The following is a 22,213-nucleotide window of genomic DNA, read 5'->3' as shown; positions in this document are numbered from 1 at the left end:
GGGAAAGTGGAACAGAAAAACACAGCAACAGGTAAATTTGATTATCAGAATGACTGTGTTGGAGTGGATGCAAACAATGTGACGTGGGATGGAGTGTTCCAGTTATGAAGTAACTCTGGATAGGCTGAGTTTATTTCCCTCAGCACAGAGAAAACCTAGGGAGCCCTGAGTTGAGGCACTGAGGGGCAGAGGTAGGTTAGATAATGAGAAATATTTCCTTTTAAGAGACCTATATAATTCTTATATTTACAGTATATAATTCTTTCTTCTTAGAATTTTTTTTGCTGGATGTCACATCAATACAGCATAGCAAATTCCTAACACCTGTAAATGTATATGGCAAATACAGTCGATTCTTGATAAAGCCACGGGACATTGGTTTAAGGGACAAGGGAAACAGATTCACCTCGCCCCGAAAGGCAGATGACATCTAGAACATATTATCTGAGGCAGTAGTGGAAACAGATACGCTCACAACATTTAAACAGCTGTGAGCCTACCTGTTTATAATGTATGAACTATTCCTGGCACCCCGTGAGCAAGTTCCTGATTACCTGTAATACAACATTTTAAAATACTTTTGGACAGGTGCATGGAGGGATATGAGACAACCATGGGCAGATGGGACGGGAAAGAGTCCAGAGATTTAATAAGATGTTACCAGGACTCGAGGGACTGAGTTAAGGGGAAGAATTGGGTAGGCAGGAACTTCATTCCTTGGAGTAGAGGAAACTGAGAGCTGGTATTATGAAGATGCACAATATCTTGAGATAATGTGAATGCACACAAGGAAAGAGAACATAAGTTAAAGTTTCAAAGTAAAGTACATGTATATCACCACATACAACCTTGAGATTCATCTTCTTGAAGGCATTTACAGGAAAATAAAGAAATACAATAGAGTTTATGAAAAAATAAAGATTGACAAACAACCAGAAGAAAAACTGTGCAAATATAAAAAGTAAATAAATAATACTGAGGACATGAGTTGTCGAGTCCTTTAAAGTGAGCCTGCAGGTTGTGGAATCGGTTCAGTGTTGAGGTGAGTGAAGTCACCACAATGGTTCAGGAGCCAGATGGTTGTAGGGTTACAACCGTTCATAAACCCGGTGGTGTGGGACCCAAGGCTCTTGTACTCCTTCCTGATGGTAGTAGCAAGAAAAAAATACTGCCACAGGATCATGGGGTTCCTGGATGAAAAAGTGAGGGTGGAAAGATTTAAAAGGAACCCGAGGGACAACTTATTTGTGCAGAGGTTGGTGTGTGAAAGTAACAAGCTGCCACAGGTACTGTTTGAGGTGGGTACAGTAACAACACTTAAAAGTCACTTGGACAGGTACATGAATAGCAGGATATGTGCCAAACATGAGCAAATGGGACCAGCTCAGGTGTGCATCTGGGTTAGCATGGAGCAGATGGGCCAAATGGCCTGTGAGGCAAAGCATTTAGATGAGCTCACGAAATGCCAGAGCATTGAAGAGAAAAGGCCAATACTGGAAAATGGGATTGGCTTCATCTGGGGTCAACATGAAGATGGTGGGCTAAGTGGTCTGTAGTTGTTACATCCAACGTTTATTCCCACCCTAGGTACTCCATACATGCACCATCCCAACTGGCGTCACCACCCCACCAGCATTAGGCAAGCCAGCTGATGAGAGCATCCAATTTGTTCTGTCTAGATTCTATTCCATCAGTCAGCTCCTCGAGGGGAGAAGTCCGCAGATCAGACTTACATCTAGGATGGCGCCCGACAGGTCTGCTCGCTCCAGGTTCGAACTGCAGAGGTTTGCGTGGCTGAGGTTACAGTTACTGAGGTTAGCCATCTTAAAGTTGATGTACCGAAGGTCTAGTCGGGATAAGTCTGTCCCTCTGAAATTCAGACCCTGCTTGAAGTCAAATATCCCAAGTTATATATTGCAAGACATGACTTAGGAGCAGAATAAGACCTTTCAAACCATCAAGTCTGCACTGCCATTCCATCATGGCTGATTTATTATCCCTCTCAACCCCATTCTCCTGCCTTCTCCCCGTAACCGTTGACACCCTTACCAATCAAGAAACTATCAAACTTCAGTTTAAATATACCCAATGACTTGGCCTCCACAGCCATCTGTGACAATGAATTCCACAGATTCACCATCCTCTGACTAAAGAAATTCCTCCTCACCTGTTTTTCTTGCATTCTGAGGCTGTGACTTCAGATGGTAGACCCCTCCACTATTCGCTCCAAGCCTTTCAACATTCGATAGGTTTCCATGAGATCCCCCTTTATTCTTCTAAACTCCGACGAGTAGAGCCCAGAGCCACCAAGCACTCATACCTTTCATTTCCAGGATCTCATGAAACTTCTCTGGACCCTCTCCAATGCCAGTACATTCTTTCTTAGATAAGGGGCCAAAACTGCTCACAATACTCCAATGCCTTATAAAGCCTCAGCATCACATCCTTGTTTTATATTCTAGTCCTCTTGAAATGAATGAATGCTAACATTGCATTTGCCTTTCTTATCACAGACTCAACCTGCAGGTTAGCCTTTAAGGAATCCTTATATCAGAGTGCAGGAGGGGTGGGGTAATCATGATGAAGTTTTCCCTCCAAATTCACTTATTCAGATTTATTTATCACATGTACAAGGAAACACAGTCAAATGCATTGTTTGCGTTAACCTTCACACCCAAGGATAATTTATGGGCTACCCCCAAATCTCGCCTCACATCCCAGCACCAACATAGCACGTCCGGAATGTTTGGCAGAACATGACAAAAGAACAAGACAACAGCAGGCCACCCCCGTGTTTCCAGTCCTCGACCCCGGACTCTCAGACGCTTTCGACCTTACAGACTTTCCACCTCTGGACTCAACGAGCTCTGGTCTCGACCTAGTTTTGTCCTCCAGACTTCGCAGACCTGTGGTATTGACCCCAGGACCCGCTGATCACAGGTATGACCTTCAGGCCTCAACCCCAGGAGGGGTTTTCACACATCAGTCACCGAGGAGGAACTTGTGAGTCCCACTCCCCTGAACTCACACTACAGCTAAGGGAAATGCTCCCATTTCAAGTACTTCCCCACCCACTTTGAATGCTGATCCTTTCCCACACCATCTTCTTGAACTCATGGGTCAAAGGGATGGAGGTCTACCTGTGTGTATGAGTAGATGAGTGGGTGTGAGGGTGAAAAAGGGGCCTGTTTTGCTGCCGTTACTGCCATCTGTGTTGCTCTACTGAAATCTGCTGGCACACTGTGTTGGCACCAGTATGGGTGGAGACACTTGCAGGCTACCTCCAGCACAAACTTAGGTTGTGTTGGTTGTTAACGCAAATGATGCATTTCACTTCATGTTTCAACGTGCATGTGGTAACTAAATCTGAATCTGCTTTTCACATCCAACCTGGTTACCCAATCACCTTCTGACCTTGAAGCTCCAAGCCATACCTCAGTGGGTAAAGCTCTCACCTAAACAGGAGGCTTCAGTCAGAAGGGGGCTGCTGTTCTGTCCAGAGGCTCTATCCTTCACGTGATATTAAACTGAACCTCACATTTTCCCACTCAGATGACTGCAAAAGGCCCATTGGAATTACTTTGAAGAATGCCAGAGCTATCCCAGGCAATCGATTCTCATTCCATCTACTGATCATATTGTAAGTACCTTATGAGCTGAAAAGTGCTTTATGATGCAGACAAAGTGATTCAAATCCAAGTCTCCGCTCAAAGCGGGTGCCACAGTAGTGACACTTGCAGCTCGGGGCGTTGGAGTTTGGAGTTCAATCCCAGCATCTCCTGTAAGGATTTTGTACATCCTGCCTGTGGAGTGAGTGGGTTTCTTCCGGTTTCCTCCCACGATCCCATTACGTACCGGTTAGTTGGCCACTGTAAATTGCTCTGCGATTAGGCTAGTGGTAAATCAGTGTGTTCCTGGCAGTGTGGCTCAAGGTGCCGAAAAGGTCTATTCTGCGCTGTATCTCTAAACTTCAGGAGTTCCCAACCTTTTCTTATGCCATGGACATCTACCATTAACCAAGGAGTCTGCAGACCAGAGGTTGAGAACCCCTGCTCGAAATAAACAAATCTCCCGCCCACTTTACTGGAAATCCTGCAATGTCTCATCCTCCTCCAGCAGCCTGGAGCCTGGAGCCTGAAAAATTCACAAGCTGTGCTGCTGACTAATCCCTGCTTGCTGATTGACGTCATGCTCTCTTGCCTGGCCCCGCAGTATGCCATGAGACACCTCAACCCTCGCTTGGCTCCTGATTAAAGCTTGCTTTGTCATCCTAGCTGGATGCAGGACTGAAAACGCTGGCAGGATCACAAGAGCATCGACACGTCATGCTCCCTTGAGGTTCCTTCTCCAGATCCACTTTTGAATAAACCCACACAAGAAACACTAATATACACTCATCTTCTCTAAAAATAAGTAAGATTTATCCAGACTGAACAAACAACCTGAGAGGCTATTGTCACAGTTTATACTCGGAGAGGCTGAAAGGCTCTCTGAGAGGCTATTGTCACCTGCTCGGTGAGATTTTGTGCTTTTTAAAATTCTTTGGAACAGCTCACACTTTGCATGTTTTCCCCGTGACTGCCTGGGTTACCCTGGTGTTCTGGTTTCCTCCCACCAACAAATACACCTGGGGTGGTCAACTACTTGGCCAAAGTACACTCAGTGGCCACTTTATTAGATACACCAGCATACCTGCTCGTTAATGCAAATATTTAATCATGTGGCAGCAGCGCAATCCATAACAGCATGCACATTTTTCAAGAGGTTCACAGAACCATGGAACATTACAGCACAGAAACAGGCCTTTTGGCCTTTCTTGGCTGTGCCGAACCATTTTTCTGCCTGGTCCCACTGACCTGTACCTGGACCATATCCCGCCATACCCCTCTCATCCATGTACCTGTCCAAGTTTTTCTTAAACTTTAAAAGTGAACCCGCATTTACCACTTCATCTGGCAGCTCATTCCACACTCCCACCACTCTGTGTGTAGAAGGCCCTCATGTTCCCCTTAAACATTTCACCTTTCACCCTTAACCCACGACCTCTTGTTCTCATCTCTCCAAACCTCAGTAGAAAAAAGTACAATTACCCTAACTATACCCCTCATAAATTTGTATAACTCTATTAAATCTCTACTCATTCTCCTACGCTCCAAGGAATAAAGTCCTAACCCATTAAATCTTTCCCCATAACTCAGGCCCTCAAGTCCTGCAATATCCTTATAAATTTTCTCAGCTCTCTTTCAATCTCATTGATAGATTTTCTGTGGGTGAGTGACTAGAACTGCACATAACTTTATAATTGTTCTCTTGTTCACAACTCTTCTACTCATGAAAACATCTGAACATCTACTCTGTCAAGCACCCTTAGAACCTGGTATATTTGAATAAGGTTACCCTCATTCTTCTAAATCCAGGGAATACATAGCCAAACTGTCCAGCCTCCCTCAATAGGGAAGCCCGTCTATCCGAGGAATATCCCTGGTGAACCTCCTTTGGAATTCCTCCTATTCTGTTAATATTCAGCAGCACACACACAATGCTGGAGGAACTCAACAACAGGCAGCATCTGTGGAGGGGAATAAACAGCCGAGACCATTCATCAAGGGCAGCACGGTAGTTTGGTGACTAGCACAACCCTTTACACTACCAGCAACCTGGGTTCAATTCCTACCACTGCTTGTATGGGGTTTGTATGTTCTCCCCGTGACCATGTAGGTTTCCTCTGGGTGCTCTGGTTTCCTCCCACAGTCCACAGACGTACCAGTTGGATTGATCATCGTAATTGTTCTGTGATTAAGCTAGAGTTAAATCAGGGGTTGCTGTGAGGCATGGCTTGATGGGCCAAAAGGGCCTATTTGAACTGCATCTCAATAAATGAATAAATAATAACAAATCAGAGAATGACTGTTTATTCCCCTCTAGATGCTGCCTGACTTGCTGAGTTCCTTCAGCATTTTGTGTGTGTTGCACAAGGTTTCCCACATCTACAGAATCTCTTGTGCATATGCTGCTATATTCATTATTTTAGATAAGGGGACCAAATCTGTGCACGGTATTCCACGTGTGACCTCACCAGTATTATACAGGAAGGTAACAAAACCAATTATTAAGCTCCATCCCTTTTGCAATAAAGACCAATATAAATGCATTTTGATTCACCTCACTAAAGTGTACAATGTCATATTTCTTCACATAGAGTAGTCAGTGGGTCAAAAGAGAAACGGAAAAGTAAAGGTTTCCTATTCTTCTAACTGGTCTCAAAGTGTCAACCCTGGCTGGAAGATCTCAAGTTCAAGTTTATTGTCATTCAACCATATACAATACACGTATACCGCCAAACGAGACAACATTCCTTTGAACCAAGGTGCAAACTAGAGAACATATAACTCACACACATACATGAAGTAATATTACCACAAATAAATTAATAAGAAGGTGCAGTTACTAAACAAATTAAAAAGTAAACAGCAAAACACTACTGGCACTTCTCAAGTGATGAGACCTACTAATGCTATAGTACCTCCTGCCTGATGGTAAGGGGTCAGATATTGTTGACTGATGGGAGGGATCATGACGATGCTAAGAGCCCGTGCTTGGACAGTTTTGGATCTTTGCTTGCCCACACCACTGACTCTGGTGAAAGGGATATATCCAGGTAACAGCTAACACGGCTGTAGCTGTATGCCTGACAGCCGTCACCTTCCAAATCTGACACCCAAAGACACCTTCTGTTCACAATCACCTGACATCGAAGCTCTGATTTTGTTGGCGTGGCTAACAGAAACCGGACAAACTCCTTCCGGGAAATGGGAGAATGGTCTTCAGCCGGTAGCGAGTTCTGAAAGAGAGAGAATGACAGCTTGTGACACAGTCCTGCTGCTTGGTTTGGTTTTCCATCTGATTAGGTGTGGAAGTTTATTGTCTGAAGGGCATGACTGATAATACAGCGCCACGAGGTGCAGAGGGCACACTCATCTTGGTAACATTCTCATGCTACGTTCAAGCCTCGGGATAAAGCCCTCATTATCATACAGCACAGAACCTGTCCCTTCAGCCCATCTAATCTGTGCCAAACTATCATTCTGCCTAGTTCCTTCGACATGCAATTGGACCAGAGCCCTCCATACCCCTCATTGTTGGAGGGCTATGTTTCCTCAACGCAGTCTTTGAAAGCCATATGTAAAAGGAATAGCCTCAGTGAAGACAAACACGATACAATTCAGATTTACACAAACTACGAGTCTTTGGTACCCATACGGGGTAAGCACGTAAGTAGGAAGAGAATGTATCCATGAACACATCAGATTCACATCTGTGTGCACAACCTCACAGACAATCATTCATTCCCACAACCAATGATCTTACTTTTAAGGACTCTTTATCTCATTATTTCATTCTTCTTATTTGTTGCTATTTATTTATATTTACATTTGCACAGTTTGTTGTCTTCTGCACTCTGGTTGATCTTTCACTGATCCTGTTATAGTCATTACTCTATAGATTTGCTGAGAATGCCTAGGAAAATGAATCTCAGGTTGTGTGTGGTGACATATATGTATTTTGACAAAATTTACTTTGAACATGCCAATGGATTTGCTTAGTCAGGCTCACACAGGCAGAAGTCCTTAAGGCCACAAGATTTAGGAGCAGAATCAGGCCATTCAGCCCATCGAGCCTGCTCCACTATTCTATAATGACTGATCTATTATCCCTCTCAAACCCATTCTCCTGCCTTCTCCTTGTAACATTTGACACCCTTTCTATTCATCTTTAATCCATACCTAATAGAAACTAAAGGTATTATTTATAAAGACCAAAACAATTAGCAGAATTATTACCTTAATTAGTTGCTCCAACTGTTCAATTAGAGAGTCTATGCCAAAGAACTTTGCCTCCTCAAGTACTCCTGGAAGAGGTGAGCAAAGTTCACATTAATTTCCACACGCTCTTTAGCAAGCCACAAGAGCTAACCTTATACCTTATCAAGTGTTCGGAGTGTGCACGGTTCACAACACTTTAAGCCCAAGTGCGATGGCCGGATGTCTGGGAATGTAATCAGAGTCAGGGTATCAGGTATCAGTCCAGAGGGACTAGGGGAAGAGATTAACACGAAGACTTGGACAAGATGCAACAGGGCTTTGAGACTTAGAAGTGTGAACCCTGCAAAATGGTATGAGCAACCTGAAGAGTTGCCCAATTACTGTCCTATCGGCAAAGAAAAGGATTTTTAAAATTAACTCTGCCGACTGCAGCAGTTTGCCTGGGTTGCTTTACATTGGCAGAGATTGGCCTTAGATTGTTTTGTTAAACACAAGAACATCTTCAAGTATTTTGTCCTTGGGAAGTCTACCTGAGTAGCTGCTGTTGAGCGAGTAGAGAAAACCATTTTAGTCATGGACCTTATCAAGCGCATGGGCACTGCACTGGGACAAATCAGTTTTGACAGAACAAAAGTTGCTTCTACGTAGTAGCATTCAGGGTTACTTATTGGCTGGCAACTGAAGAGCTGAACTGATCTGAATTCCCAGTTCTAACTTTGAGTTTTCCATACAAGGTCACTTGTAATGGGATTAATAAGTTTTAGTTTAGAGGGATAAATATATGTATGCTAGGGTTAGCAAGTTTAACCGCATTATCAGAAGTGACTTGTAATTATTTTAAATAGGAAAATGTTATACAATATTCTGTTTGTTCTTCTGCCATCAGGTAAACGTTACAGGAGCATCAAAACTAAAACCACAAGGCTACTAAACAGCTTCCTCCCACAGGCAGTCAGACTGCTAAATAGCTGCTCTACCTGACTCTGCTTTGGACACTTTTAACTTGCTCTGGACACTTATAACTTGTTTTTAACTGACATGTGGCTGTTGTGTTTTACTATTTATTGTTATGTTTATTATTTAGTGTTGCGTTTGTTATGTTATGATTGCACTGCTCCTGGGAAACGCTCTCATTCTGCCCTGCACAGCTGATGTACGGTTAGAATGACAATACAGTTTTTGAAAGTTTTTGAATAATTCTCTAGGGGATTTTAAGTAAAGAAAATCACCCCTCCTTCCACATTCCCTGCCTCCCTTATTTGGTTCCCTGCTCCACCTTCCTATCCTGTCAGCTTCCACTATTGAAGCCTTTTGAAACCTCCCAGCCTGTCGCTATTCCCACTCTCCCCTCCTCCATCTGCCTATTGCCCCTCCTCACCCGGACCCACCAATCATCTGCCAGCCTCTGTCACTAATCCCACTCTCCCCTCCTCCATCTGCCCATCACCCCTCCTCACCCAGATCCACCGATCACCTGCCAGCCCTTGATCCACCCTTTCCTGTCACCTCTTTATAACTGGCTATTTCCCCTCTATCTCTCAGTCTAGAAACATCGACTATCACACAACAGTCTAGAGTTTATAGAGAATGGTGCGGAAATTGAAAAAAACACCCAGTAAACAGCAGTCTGTGGGCAAAAACACCCTGTTAATGACAGAGGAGGATGGCCAGACTGGTTCAAGCTGACAGACTACAGCAGCAGAACACCAAACCGGGTGGATTCCATTCCTGTATGTAATAAAGTGGCCACTGATTGTAAATACCAGAGAAAGGAGGTTTTCTCATTGAAGGCAGGGTACCTTCAGTGATTTGGTAGAAGAATGGAGAATATAGGATCAGTTATGATACAGCTTAATCCTGGTTCAAGTTAACATGCTCCTGATGCTTAACATAGAACACTACAGCACAGTACAGGCATCTTGGCCCACAATATTGTGCCAACCTTACAGCCTACTCCAAGATCAATCTAACCTCTCCTTCCTACATAACCTTCAATTTTTCTATCATCCATGTGCCTACCTAAGAGTTTCTTAAATGCCCCTAATGTATCTGCCTCTACCACCACATTGGGCAGCATGTTCCACAAATCCACCATTCTCTGTGTAAAGAACTTGCCTCTGACATAGATACCCCTATTCTTTCCTCCAATCACCTTAAAACTATAACCCCTCACGTTAGCCATTTCCGCCCTGGGAAAAAGTGTCTAGCTATACTCTCGAACTATGCCTCTTATCTTGAATACACTACTCTGCAAAAGTCATGTGTGTGTGTGTGTGTGTGTGCGCGCGCGCGCATGTAGAGAGAGATAGAGAAGATGTCAAAAACTTTTACACAGTACTGAAGTAATTCTATATATTGCACTATACCGCTGCCGCAAAAAAAACCAAATATCATGGCATATGTGAGTGATGATAAACCTGATTCTGATATGGGTCTCCATTGTGGACTGAGAGTGGGAAGGGGGCAGGGAGAGGGGAATCATGGTTGGGAAAAAGGGAAGGGAGAGGGGAGGGAGCAGGAAGCACCAGAAAGACATTTTGTAATGATCAATAAACTAATTGTTTGGAATCAAATGACCTTGTCTGGTGTCTCAGGGCTGGGTGTGTCTGCAACTGCGCCAACCACACCCCCCTCCGTCTGGCATTCCTTCTCTGCCACATGTTCCACACCACTCCCACTGCACTCCACCCTTGCCATACCAACATTCTTTGCTCCCACCAAATTTACACTCACTCTCTGCTCCACGTTGACGAATACAGTACTGTGCAAAAGTCTTAGGCACCCCAGATTATATATATACACACACACACTATACACAAGATTTTGGCACAGTGCTGTACCTCTGTTATCCTCCTGTGTTCCACAGAGAAAACCCTAGCTCGCTCACCCTTTCCTTATAAGACAAACTGAGCAACAGCAAGACACCAGCTCAACATTTACCACAGGACCTTACCATTGTGGGCTTGATATTGTCAGAACCTACCTAGTAAGTTGAGGCCTTTGTTCACAATGAGTTGTCCATGGCGCAGGTAGTTTAGGATAGGCATGAAGTACTCCGGGCTACGATCAATGAGGAAACCTCCCTGATGATCTTTCTTGTTACCCCACGCACCTGCTCCGGAAGAGGGAAAAGATCAGATCACTAGCAATGCATTCAGATTCTTCGCTTGAACAACCTCACCATGAGCCATATTACCTGGTGTACTGTGGGCCACGAACAGCTGGGAATTCGCTCAGAGCAAACCAACCCGCAGTTTCAACATAAACTGAGATCAGAACTGGAAAATTACGGTAGTATATTCATCCAGACAGACAGGCTGATGCTTCAGTTCCCATAAAGAATCCCACAGACACGCTAAATGCCTTTCTCAGTTCCACATACTTTATGACATTTACAAATTTTACTGCAGTAGAAATTAGTTTTACAGTACAGAAACCGGCCACATCACAGCTGAGTAAAACTGTTGCTTTGGCTCCTCAAGCCTCTTCCCACCTCACTTCATCTTTGTATTGGAGAGCCTATCAGCACAGAGACGGAGTGCTGGCCACATGTCCTATGGGCTGTTGGCATGCATTTGGTGTAATTGAAAGCAAAAACACTGAGCCAAGATAACTCACGTTATGTTCCATTTGTTCTTACTGTGAGTGAGGCACGCACATATGATGTGGTGGCATGATGACGTATGCTATTTACATAGTTTTACATATAACCTATAATGAATTATTTAAATGAACAAGAATGCTTATTCAAATGATATATTTATAATATTACTCAAAAATTGCTGAAATATTAAACACACAACACGTGGTATGTCTTACAGCCCAACTAGCCACAAGGCCATTAGGCCCATCAAGTCTGCTCTACCATTTCATCATGGCTAATTTATTTTCCCTCTCAGTCCCAATCTCCTGCCTTCTCCCTGTAACCTTCAATTCCCTTATTAATAACAACGCAAGGCATAGAAGTAGAATTAGGCCACTCTGCCTAAAATTAATAAGTACTGAAACCGGGGAATGAACCATGAGCCTTTAGATCTTCAGTCTAACACTCTTCAAACTGAGCCATTTCAGCTAGCACCCATTAACCTAACCCTGCACTAAATACACTTTATTCTCTGAATGTTCCCTATCAATTCTACCCTCCCTCAGGAGTTTTTAGGGGCCATTTAATCCTTGTTGGGAAGTGGGCGGGGCAGGGGAAGAACCCGAGCACCTGGAGAAAACCCAGACAAGTCACAGGGAGAATGTACTAATTCCTTGAAGACAGCACCCAAGGACAGAACTAACTTAGGCTCACTGCAGTTGGAAGGCAGCAGCTCTACCTGCTGCTCAATAACTTGCCTTCTGTCAGAAGTCAAACAGAATGTGCCAGCAGCCACTGATCTTACTACCTGGTTTCATTAACTTGATAACTTGTAATTAATGCACAGGAGTTCTGCAAGTAAATCCTCCCACCCCTTGTTTCATCCGGGTGGTTCTAGCACCAACTTGGAGTGTGGGCTCACCATTCGAGTTGCTCACCACTACAGTCACCCTTTCTCTACAATCACTTGATTCCTCCTGCTTCACTACGTCTACTTAACAGAAATTGGCACAATGTCAGCAAACGGCTGCACAAGCTAACCAAAGGACACTGTCGTTGACAGGCATAGCCTCCTGTCAGGCAGCAGCTGCTCGGCTTCTGCCCGGTGTTGCGTTCAACATTGTCAGTCAGCTTTTGACACGGCAGTGGGGATACTCACTTTTGTCTCGGAACATGTGTGCAAGCATACTCTCCGGCTCCTTGTTCACTAGAGTGCTCCTGGGCAGAGAGGGAATGAAATCCAGAGTTAGGTTCAAGTGAATTAATTACTTTGCAGTCTTTGCGAGAAAAAAACTACTTAAGTAAACACCAGTGATGGAAATAATTTGGAAGATATGTAGCTCGATATGCAAGCTAATTACTTGCAACCTGTTTGGTTGCTTTTTGATTGGTGCGACCTCGTAGACATCTTCATATGAAGTTCCTTTCTGTAAACAGACACACAGACCTCGATCCTATTCATGCACCAATGCTGGCAAAATTTCAGACCACAACACAGAAGGTTCGTCACACAACCGATCAGTGACGAGATTTCCTCCCCACTTCACAAGTGAGTTTCTGTAATGACGACCAATCGGCTGATTAATTAGCATATACAGCCCAAGCATTTGGAGGACACAACAGCGCACCGATGACGCCTCTTTGTAAGGGGATGAAACATTAGCAAGTAAATTGAGTGAGATCACCAAACAACTCAATCCAAACACAAATGAGCATGAGAATCACGCTAACCAGCAAACTCTTTCAAGGACATGGGTTAGGTACTGTGCCAAGCTCCCTCCCAAACACTCCCAAGTCCAAGCCAAGCTAATTGTCATGTGCACAATTGCATTTACTTAATGGCACAAGGCAGAACAGGCCCTTCCAGCCCAATGAGCCACACCACCCAGCAGCCCACCTATTTAACTCTAGCCGCATCACGGGACAATTTACAATGACCAATTAACCTACTAACCCGTACATCTTTGGAATGTGGGAGGAAGCCAGAGGAAAGCCACACGTACACCGGGAGAATGTACAAACTTTCTTTCACAGAGAACACCAGATTTCAACTCCGAATTCTAAAACCCGGGGCTGTAATAGCATCGAGCTAACTGCTATTCAACTGTGGCGCCCAACCCATAATTCTGAACAGGGAAAAAAATTTAATCATAAATTATGTATAATTTTTACAAAAAAACAACACAGTTAGAACAAAAACAAACTGTCCATTTTAGTGCGAGGTGGTCACTATAATGATTGTGGTTTTTGCCAGTTGGTTTGAGGACCATCTCCCTCCCACACTGCCTCATCGCATGCCCTCAGGATAGGTAGGAGTACAGAGTAAGCCAGAAAGTGTAGGTGGAGAGGACAGGAATATTTTCCTTTCAGCATCTGAACAGAGACTTGATGAAGGTTTATAACAATTATGAAAAGATAGGGTAGAAATCCAGAGTCCATTTCCCACGGTAGAAACGACAAATACTAAAGGACAGAGCTTTAAGGAGAGAGAGGGAATGTTTAAAGGAGATGTGAAGGGCAAGGTTTTGGCAGCAATACACAAAATACTGGAGGAACTCAGCAGGTCAGGCAGCATCTATGGAAATGAATAAACAGTTGAAGTTTTGGGCCGAGACCTCTCATCTCCTGGTGCTGCGGTCTCTGGGCTTTCTGAACCTGCTGAGTTGATGGTTGTTGCTGCTTGAGTGGCACGGTAGCATAGTGGTTAGCACGACGCTTTACAGTACCGGCGAACCGGGATCAATTCCCATCGCACGGTAGCATAGTGGTTAGCACAACGCTTTACAGTACCAGCAACTGCTATGTATGCTGAACAAACCAGATGGAAATGGGGTCCAGAGCTGCCCCCTCCCCCCCCCCCCGGGGAACTATGCTAATGAGAGAGAGAGATGAAGAACAGAGGGAGAGGCACCTGCTACAGATAAGAGAGAGAGAGAGATGGATGATTTAGTATTATGGCTTCTTCACTGATGGAAAGGTAAACAATCTTTTGCTGCAAGGACACTTCTTTGCTCGTTAACATTCTTGCTGAGACAGCAGGGAGTGGACTAGTTTGATGGACATGGACATGTTGAGTTGATGGATGGCTGATACCCCGTCAGTGGGGATAAAAGACGGGTCTGGGAAGACACCCTCAGACACACCAGTGGACACTGAAAGAGTGTTGTGCACCCACAGGAAGGTGGGGGCCTGGAGGATCAGTTCAGGAGAATCGGTCTGGAGCACGGTGGATGAAGGCAGACCGGTGGGGACTTGTGTGTGTGTCCGCCCTTGCCTGGGTGACGAGTCCATCACTGAAGAACAGTCTAGCCTGGAACGGAAGGGTCATAACCGGTGACCCCAACGGTACAATGGAACAAGAAGATGACGGACGGTTTGCCTGCTGCAGCTGCTCATCTCTTGCTCGCTCTCTCTCTCTCTCCCCCCAACATTGCAACACAACAACAACTACCTCAGCATGAACAGAACTTAACTCTATATTCTCTTATGACAATTCATTTACCCCTAGACTTTGATAGAGCTTGGTTTTGATTCTTATTCCTGCACTTCTGTATTTATCATTGCTAACCTGTTTTATATGTATATTGTCATTTTTGATACTGTATTGCTTAGTTTACTACATTGTGTGGGAGACCAGAAACGTAGTCAGCAGAGATGGAGATTGACGAGTTTCTAAGGGAACCAACTTCGGGGGCATTAGACGATGCCAGAAAGTTGGAATTGTTGAATATTGTGAGACAGTTGAAACTTGGGGCGGTGAAACCGGCGATGCGAAAGTCGGAGGTACGGAGAGCAATAGCCACGTATTATGTATCCCAGAAGGTGTTCCAGGTAGAGGTGTTGGAGCTGTTCCCTGTGAGTAAACCAGACGGGGGTGAGCTTCAGATGGAAAGATTAACGTTGGATGAGGAGGAAAGGAAAAGGGAGCATGAGTTCCAGATAAGGAAACTAGAGGCAGAGAGGGAAGAAGAGAGGCAGTTTGAGCTGGAAAAAGAAAGGTTAAAGGCATCGCAGGCAGGGGGTCAGGCAGTGGACCCAAACAAGGGGTTCAAGATTGGTCAGGAGGTTAAGTTGGTACCCCCGTTCGAGGAGATGGATGTCGATAGGTACTTCCTCCATTTTGAGAAAGATGCTATGAATTGGGCCTGGCCTAGGAAGTGGGCTGTTCTGTTACAGAGTGTACTTAGGGGGAAGGCTCAGCAAGCGTATTCGGCATTGTCTATGGATGAGGCTAAAGATTATGATGAAGTAAAAAGGGCTGTACTGAGGAGTTACGAGTTGGTGCCAGAGGCATACCGGCAGAAGTTCCGGAATTTGAAGAAGCCCTGGAACCACACGTATTTAGAGTTTGCCCATGAGATGTAAATGTATTGTGAGCGTTGGTGCGCCTCAAAAGGGGTCACTGGGGATTATGACAACCTGCTACAGCTAATGCTGACTGAGCAGTTTAAAGGTTGTGTCCCTGAAGGTATGCAGATCTATCTAGATGAGAAGGAGGCAGAGACTCTGTCTGCAACTGCCAAGTTAGCAGACGAGTATGCCTTAACCCACAAGATGAAATTTCCCCCAAATAAGAGCTACCAGAGAGGCAGTAGGGACAGTAGAGAAAGCCCACTGGCTAAGTCAGAGAATAAGCCGGGGACTACTGGAAAAGCAGGCTGGCAAGAAGTTTCCCAGCTTTACGTGTTATAATTGTGGGAAAATTGGTCACATAGTATCTAATGCCTGGCTCTGAAGAAGGAGACAGGAAAAGGAAAGACGACAACCCCGACTGGTTGCATTGAGCCGGTCAACAGACCGATGAGGAGGGCGAGGTTAGACAGAGCTCAAGAGGGGCGTGAGAAGTTCATTTCGGAAGGGATGGTATCTGTGAAGGAAGGAGAAACCCCAGTTCCAGTGCGGATCTGGAGAGATACTGGGGCTGGTCAGTCATTGATCTTAAGGAAGGTATTAGAAATCGGTGCTGAGACCAAGACTGGGGAGGTAAATGTGATACAAAGGGTTTGAAAAGGGACTGATGCCATAAAGTATTTTTGAAGTGTGATTTGGTATCCGGACCAGTCACAACAGGGGTACGGTCTGCACTCCCAATACCCAAGGTAGATGTCTTACTCGGGAACGACCTGGCAGGGGGGGATGTGTTCTCTGCAGCTCAGCTCACAAGTAAGCCTGCCGGGACTGAGGACCCGCCCGTAGTTTCTGAAGTTAATCCCGCAGGTGCAGTCACCAGAAGAATGTCGAGGAAAGCTGCTAAAACAACCGCTGATTTAGCTGAGTTCAACCTTGATTTAGCTGAGATGTTTTTACCAGCCCTGTACCAGGAGAGGTTAAAGGATGGTAAAGCGGAGAACAGTGGAGCTAAGGAAAGTAAGGGAGACGAAGCAAATTTAGGGTTGTCACGGAACAAGATTTTGAGCCTTGCCCATAAGATACCCCTAGGTGAACATTTTGGAATGAGGAAGGAATTTATGGAGGCACAGAGCCAAGATGAGAAACAGATGTGGCAGCTAGAAGGTCCAGGTTTGGACACTGGTGATTTATGTAGCTTGAAAGAGCTGGTTGTAGGTGAAGAATTTAAGTGTGTTCCCGATGATGTAAGGGCAATCCAAGAGGAAAAAGATGCCGCTACCTTGAGGGAGTCTGCTGGGTTAGCAGACGAGGTTGTTTTAACCCGCAAGGTTGAGTTTACTCCGGATGGGAGTTGCCCAGAGAGTAACTGGGAGGATCAGGGGAACTTGGAATTTGAAAGGGGGACTGGTATTGAAAGCCTAGGAGAGGCAGATGTCCCGTTGGCCTGTGTGCAGGTCGAGGAAATACCTGTGGATGCACAGGGTACTGAACCTACTGTTGAAGCTCAGGAAAAGTCTGAGGGGTCTGACTTAGTTGAAAAGGAATGCAGTCCTTTTGGGTCAGATGGACTTGGTTCAGTGAAGAAAGGGTTAACCCTGGCACCAGTGGAAAGTGAGGATTCTCAGTCACTTGTGTTAGAAGGTGTTCTAAAAGTTAGTGATGAGATGAAAGCTGGTGACGTGGATATTATTGAAGATATTGAGAAAAGTGTTACTGGACTTTAGAATAAGGGAAACTTAAAGTCGGGTTTGGTTTCAGAACTGTTGAACAAAGGGAAGGAACCATTAACTAAACAATGGTTTGTTAACAAGGTGCCTGCATATCAATTACAGTTTGTTTTGAAATTTAAGGATAAACAACTTGGTGATGTTGTTCAAGTATGTGATTTGGAGAGGCAGAACTTGGAAGTGTTGTTTTGACCAAGAGGGATCACCTACAGGTGTTAAACTGGAAACTAATAAAATTAAAGATCCTGAAGGTCAAATTAATAACATGCTTAAAATTAATGAGTGGTGTGGGAGTTCAGCAAATGGGCTTAGTTTGGAAAACATTGGTGATACGCTAGCCCCTGTGAAGGCCTAATCTGGGCTGGTGAGCCAGCTAACCACGTGAGAGTTAAGTGGAAAAGAGGCAAGGGTTGACCAAATGCCACTGTGAAAAACAGGATCTGGTTTTGCGGGAATTTGACTTTTTTTTTTAGACGAAGCTTGTGAAAGATAATGACAATATCATAGTAGATTGACTGAATGTTAAGTTTAAAAGTAAAATAGGGATTAGTATTTGCACAAACTTCTGTAATGTACAACATTATAATCACACATGTATTGGTTCCAATTCTGTAACACCTAAGCTAAAAACTATTCCACTGTAGAAAAAGAATTACTGTCACTTATTCTGGCATTACAGCATTTTGAGGTTTACATTTGTCCGGCACAGAAACCATTGATAGTTTATACTGATCACAACCCATTGGTATTTTTGACTAACATGAAGAATAAAAATAGATAGTTATTAAGTTGGAGTTTGATGTTACAAGAATTTGATGTTAAAATACAACACGTGAAGGGAACTGACAATGTAATTGCTGATTGTTTATCCAGGTGTTAATTTGAAATCATATCTGTGTTACCCTGTTGATTAATGACCACTTCTGTATTATATTAGATTCTGTAATGTGCCTTACTAGTTAATTTTCACCCGGTGAAAATTCTTTGAAGGGTGGGGGCGTTATGTGTGCTGAACAAACCAGATGGAAATGGGGTCCAGAGCTGCCCCCTCCCCCCCCCCCGGGGAACTATGCTAATGAGAGAGAGAGAGATGAAGAACAGAGGGAGAGGCACCTGCTACAGATAAGAGAGAGAGAGAGATGGATGATTTAGTATTATGGCTTCTTCACTGATGGAAAGGTAAACAATCTTTTGCTGCAAGGACACTTCTTTGCTCGTTAACATTCTTGCTGAGACAGCAGGGAGTGGACTAGTTTGATGGACATGGACATGTTGAGTTGATGGATGGCTGATACCCCGTCAGTGGGGATAAAAGACGGGTCTGGGAAGACACCCTTGGACACACCAGTGGACACTGAAAGAGTGTTGTGCACCCACAGGAAGGTGGGGGCTGGGAGGATCGGTCCAGGAGAATCGGTCCGGAGCACGGTGGATGAAGGCAGACCGGTGGGCACTTGTGTGTGTGTCCGCCTTTGCCTGGGTGACGAGTCCATCACTGAAGAACGGTCTAGCCTGGAATGGAAGGGTTATAACCTGTGACCCCAACGGAACAAGACGACAGAAGGTTTGCCTGCTGCAGCTGCTCATCTCTTGCTCGCTCTCTCTCTCTCTCCCCCCCAACATTGCAACACAACAACTACCTCAGCACAAACTGAACTGAACTCTATATTCTCTTATGACAATTCATTTACCCCTAAACTTTGATAGAGCTTGGTTTTGATTTTTATTCCTGCACTTCTGTATTTATCATTGCTAACCTGTTTTATATGTATATTGGCATTTTTGATACTGTATTGCTTAGTTTACTAATAAACACCTTTAGTTATAGTACCGCCAGACCCCAACGTATCATTCCATTTCTGCTGGTCTGTTAACCCAGTTACGGGGTACGTAACACAACTTAGGTACAATTCCTGCCTCTGCCTGTAAGGAGTTTGTATGTTCTCCCCGTGACTGCATGGGCATCTCTGGGTGCTCTGGTTTCCTCCCATGGTCCAAAGATGTACCAGTTAGTAGGTTAGTTGGTCATTGTAAATTGTCCCGTGATTAGGAGTAGCTCAAAGGGCCGCAAGGGCCTGTTCCATGCTGTATCTCAATAAATAAAAAAAAATCAGGACTGGAAATGAGGATGCCAGAATAAGCTGGTGATGGGTGAAACCAGGTGGCTGAGAGAGGGGGGATGAACAAAGAAATTGGGAGGTGAGAGGTGGAAAAGGTAAAGGGCTGGAGAAGACAGAATCTGATAGGAGAGTAGAATGAACAATGGGAGGGTTTAAACTTTCCTAGGCAGGGATAACATGAATTGGACCCAGTAAACTCTCCATGATATCTTGGCTGCAATCTGCAGAAAGTCAGCTACTAATTTTGCCGACATTAGGGTTAGTCTTAGTGAGAGAGCCTTTGAGAGCAGATGTGTGAAATGTGTGAAAAGAATTTACTTCAAAACTTGGTGTTGAAGATTGAAGGCGAGTTACTGGAATGAAGCAGAGGAAAGTTTACTGCATCTAACTGAGACTGTCCCTGCTCAAGGAAGGTTCGGTAGGAGATTAACTGAGAAAAACCATTAAATGTTGCAGGTATTTTCATTTACATTGATTGGGCGCCATTTTCATGTCACCCAGAGATTTTTAAATATTAGCTTTATTTGACACAAGTACATTGAAATATAATGCGTCGTACGCATCAAATAAAATCAGCAAGGATTGTGCTGGGGAAGCAGCCGGCAAGAGTCACTACACTTCCAACCCCAACATAGCATGCACATAACTTACTAACCCTAACCCATACATGCTTGGAATACGAGAGAAAACTGCAGCACCCAAGGAAATCCATTCAGTACAAACTTCTACAGTGGTGGGAGTCGAACCCCGATCTTGCAGAAGGAGTGCTGTAAAGCATTGTGCTAACGGCGATGTTACCATGTTGTCCTAACCGGCAACAACCATCAACTCAGCTGGATCAGAAAGCCCACAGAACTCAGTACAAAGAGATGCAGAAACACCATCTACACCACCACGTCCAAGCCCCGCTAATCGTCTTACCGCGTCGTGGTGAAGTACTGGCCGCCGACGTTTAGTGTTATCCAGTCAGTACACATCACAGATTGGTCATCAACGTCCTTCCTGTCTGCCTCAGGGTCTGTGCAGAGAAACAAAAGTAACATTTCAAGCATCAACTTTATTCACCACTGTGTATTAGGAATTTGTTGTGGTGTGTTGGTCAGGGTGCAACACACAACAATAAAACAAGTCAACGATTATAAAGAACAAAGAATAGCATAAAAAAGTAGTTAAAGTACATATACGGAATAAAAATGCTTAAGTGCATAAATAACAGCATGCACTTACAATGCAAACAGCATTATAAAATTGGCTTCATGTGTTTACAGTGCAGTGATGGGGGTAATAAAGGGGGGTGGGAGATGGCTAATGAACACAGTTGATCAGACTAACTGCCTGGGGGAAGAATCTTTTAAAATTTCTTGAAGTTTTTGTTTTAATAGTGCTTTCCAGAAGGGAGCTTTTGGAGAAGGCAATTTGCATGGTGGGTAGTGTCTGCAATGACTTTTATGCCAGCTTATTTGTCATGGACACATACAGGGATGGTAAACTGCAGACAATGACCTTTCCTGCTGACCTGTTGTTTTTGTAATTATGAGAGGATTTCTATCTGATTCTCCCTAACCCATGCATCAGCTCTTACCAAAACATCATAGCCCTGGACAGAGCAAGGAGATAGAGTAAATGCTTCATTTTTGGTACACTTTACTTGAAAGAACATCCCTAACAGCTTAAAGACAGGACCGTTGCTCTAATCCTACGTAGCCTTAAACTTTAGCTTTCAGCTCAATTAAATTTTAAAAAACTTTAATCAAAGCTCAGGTCAAATATTTTGATGAGAAAACCAGTGAAGTAAGCCAAATATAGAGACAAGGAACAGTTAAGTGTACAGAATTAATACTCTAGTGCAAAGTATTGTACAATAAAATTTATTTGTCTCACGCGTATTGAAACGTACAGTGAAATGTTTCATTAGCATCAATGACCATCACAGTCCGAGGATGTGCTGGGGACAGCCTGCACATGTCACCACATTTCTGGCACCAACACAGCATGCCCACAACTTGTTAACCGTTAGCTTTACGTCTTTGCAATGCAGGAGGAAACCAGAGCACATGGAGGAAACTCGCACGATCATGGGGTGAACGTACTAAGTCCTTGGAGACATCAGCAGGAACTAAGCCCCAATAAGCGATGGCTGTAAAATATTACACTACTGCTCCACCCTACTACTACCATGCAAATTAGCAGATTTCATGGAACAACTGTTTCACAATGGTATGGTACTTATTTTAAACAAATGTTTCAAGAGAAGAGGTTGCCTGGCAAATACTTAATCTTCAACCATTATAAAACACAGCATCCTATTCATTATCACATCGCCATTTTTGGGAGCTTTACTGTGGAGACTGGGTGGGTGCACCAGTTCCGAACTTTCAGCATAAACTAGATTTTCAAGTATTTCACTGCCTATTCCAGAGGAGCTGTAAGCAGGCCATGAATGGAAGCAAATAAATGGACAAACGGAGATACAAAATATTACAGAAGCCTCGCTACCACTGCTAGGAATTAAAGGGTTAACGCATGAGGAGCATTTGATGGTTCTGGGCCTGTACTCACTGGAGTTTAAAAGAATGAGGGGGGAACCTCACAAATATTGAAACACCTAGA

General features: G+C 44.1%; 1 protein-coding gene across 4 annotated transcripts in view; it reads right to left on the bottom strand.

Moving 5' to 3' along the window:
* Positions 1–22,213, bottom strand: part of LOC140735593 (BTB/POZ domain-containing protein KCTD9) — a 40,629-nt gene that overhangs the window by 7,113 nt on the left and 11,303 nt on the right. Inside the window, exons 4-9 of one of the 4 annotated variants that reach the window (XM_073060818.1) lie at positions 20,525–20,621; positions 12,566–12,624; positions 10,807–10,938; positions 7,842–7,909; positions 6,746–6,841; positions 1,734–1,886 (exon numbers count right to left, since the gene is read on the bottom strand). In XM_073060818.1, coding sequence (XP_072916919.1) covers positions 1,734–1,886; positions 6,746–6,841; positions 7,842–7,909; positions 10,807–10,938; positions 12,566–12,624; positions 20,525–20,621 — 605 coding nt within the window. The remainder of the gene's footprint in view (positions 1–1,733; positions 1,887–6,745; positions 6,842–7,841; positions 7,910–10,806; positions 10,939–12,565; positions 12,625–20,524; positions 20,622–22,213) is intronic. The other 3 variants (XM_073060837.1, XM_073060828.1, XM_073060846.1) reach the window with 3 other exon arrangements.

The sequence above is a fragment of the Hemitrygon akajei genome, chromosome 1, assembly GCF_048418815.1.
Source record: "Hemitrygon akajei chromosome 1, sHemAka1.3, whole genome shotgun sequence".
NCBI classification, from domain to species: Eukaryota; Metazoa; Chordata; class Chondrichthyes; order Myliobatiformes; family Dasyatidae; genus Hemitrygon; species Hemitrygon akajei.
This window is presented reverse-complemented; position numbering and strand designations above follow the sequence as displayed.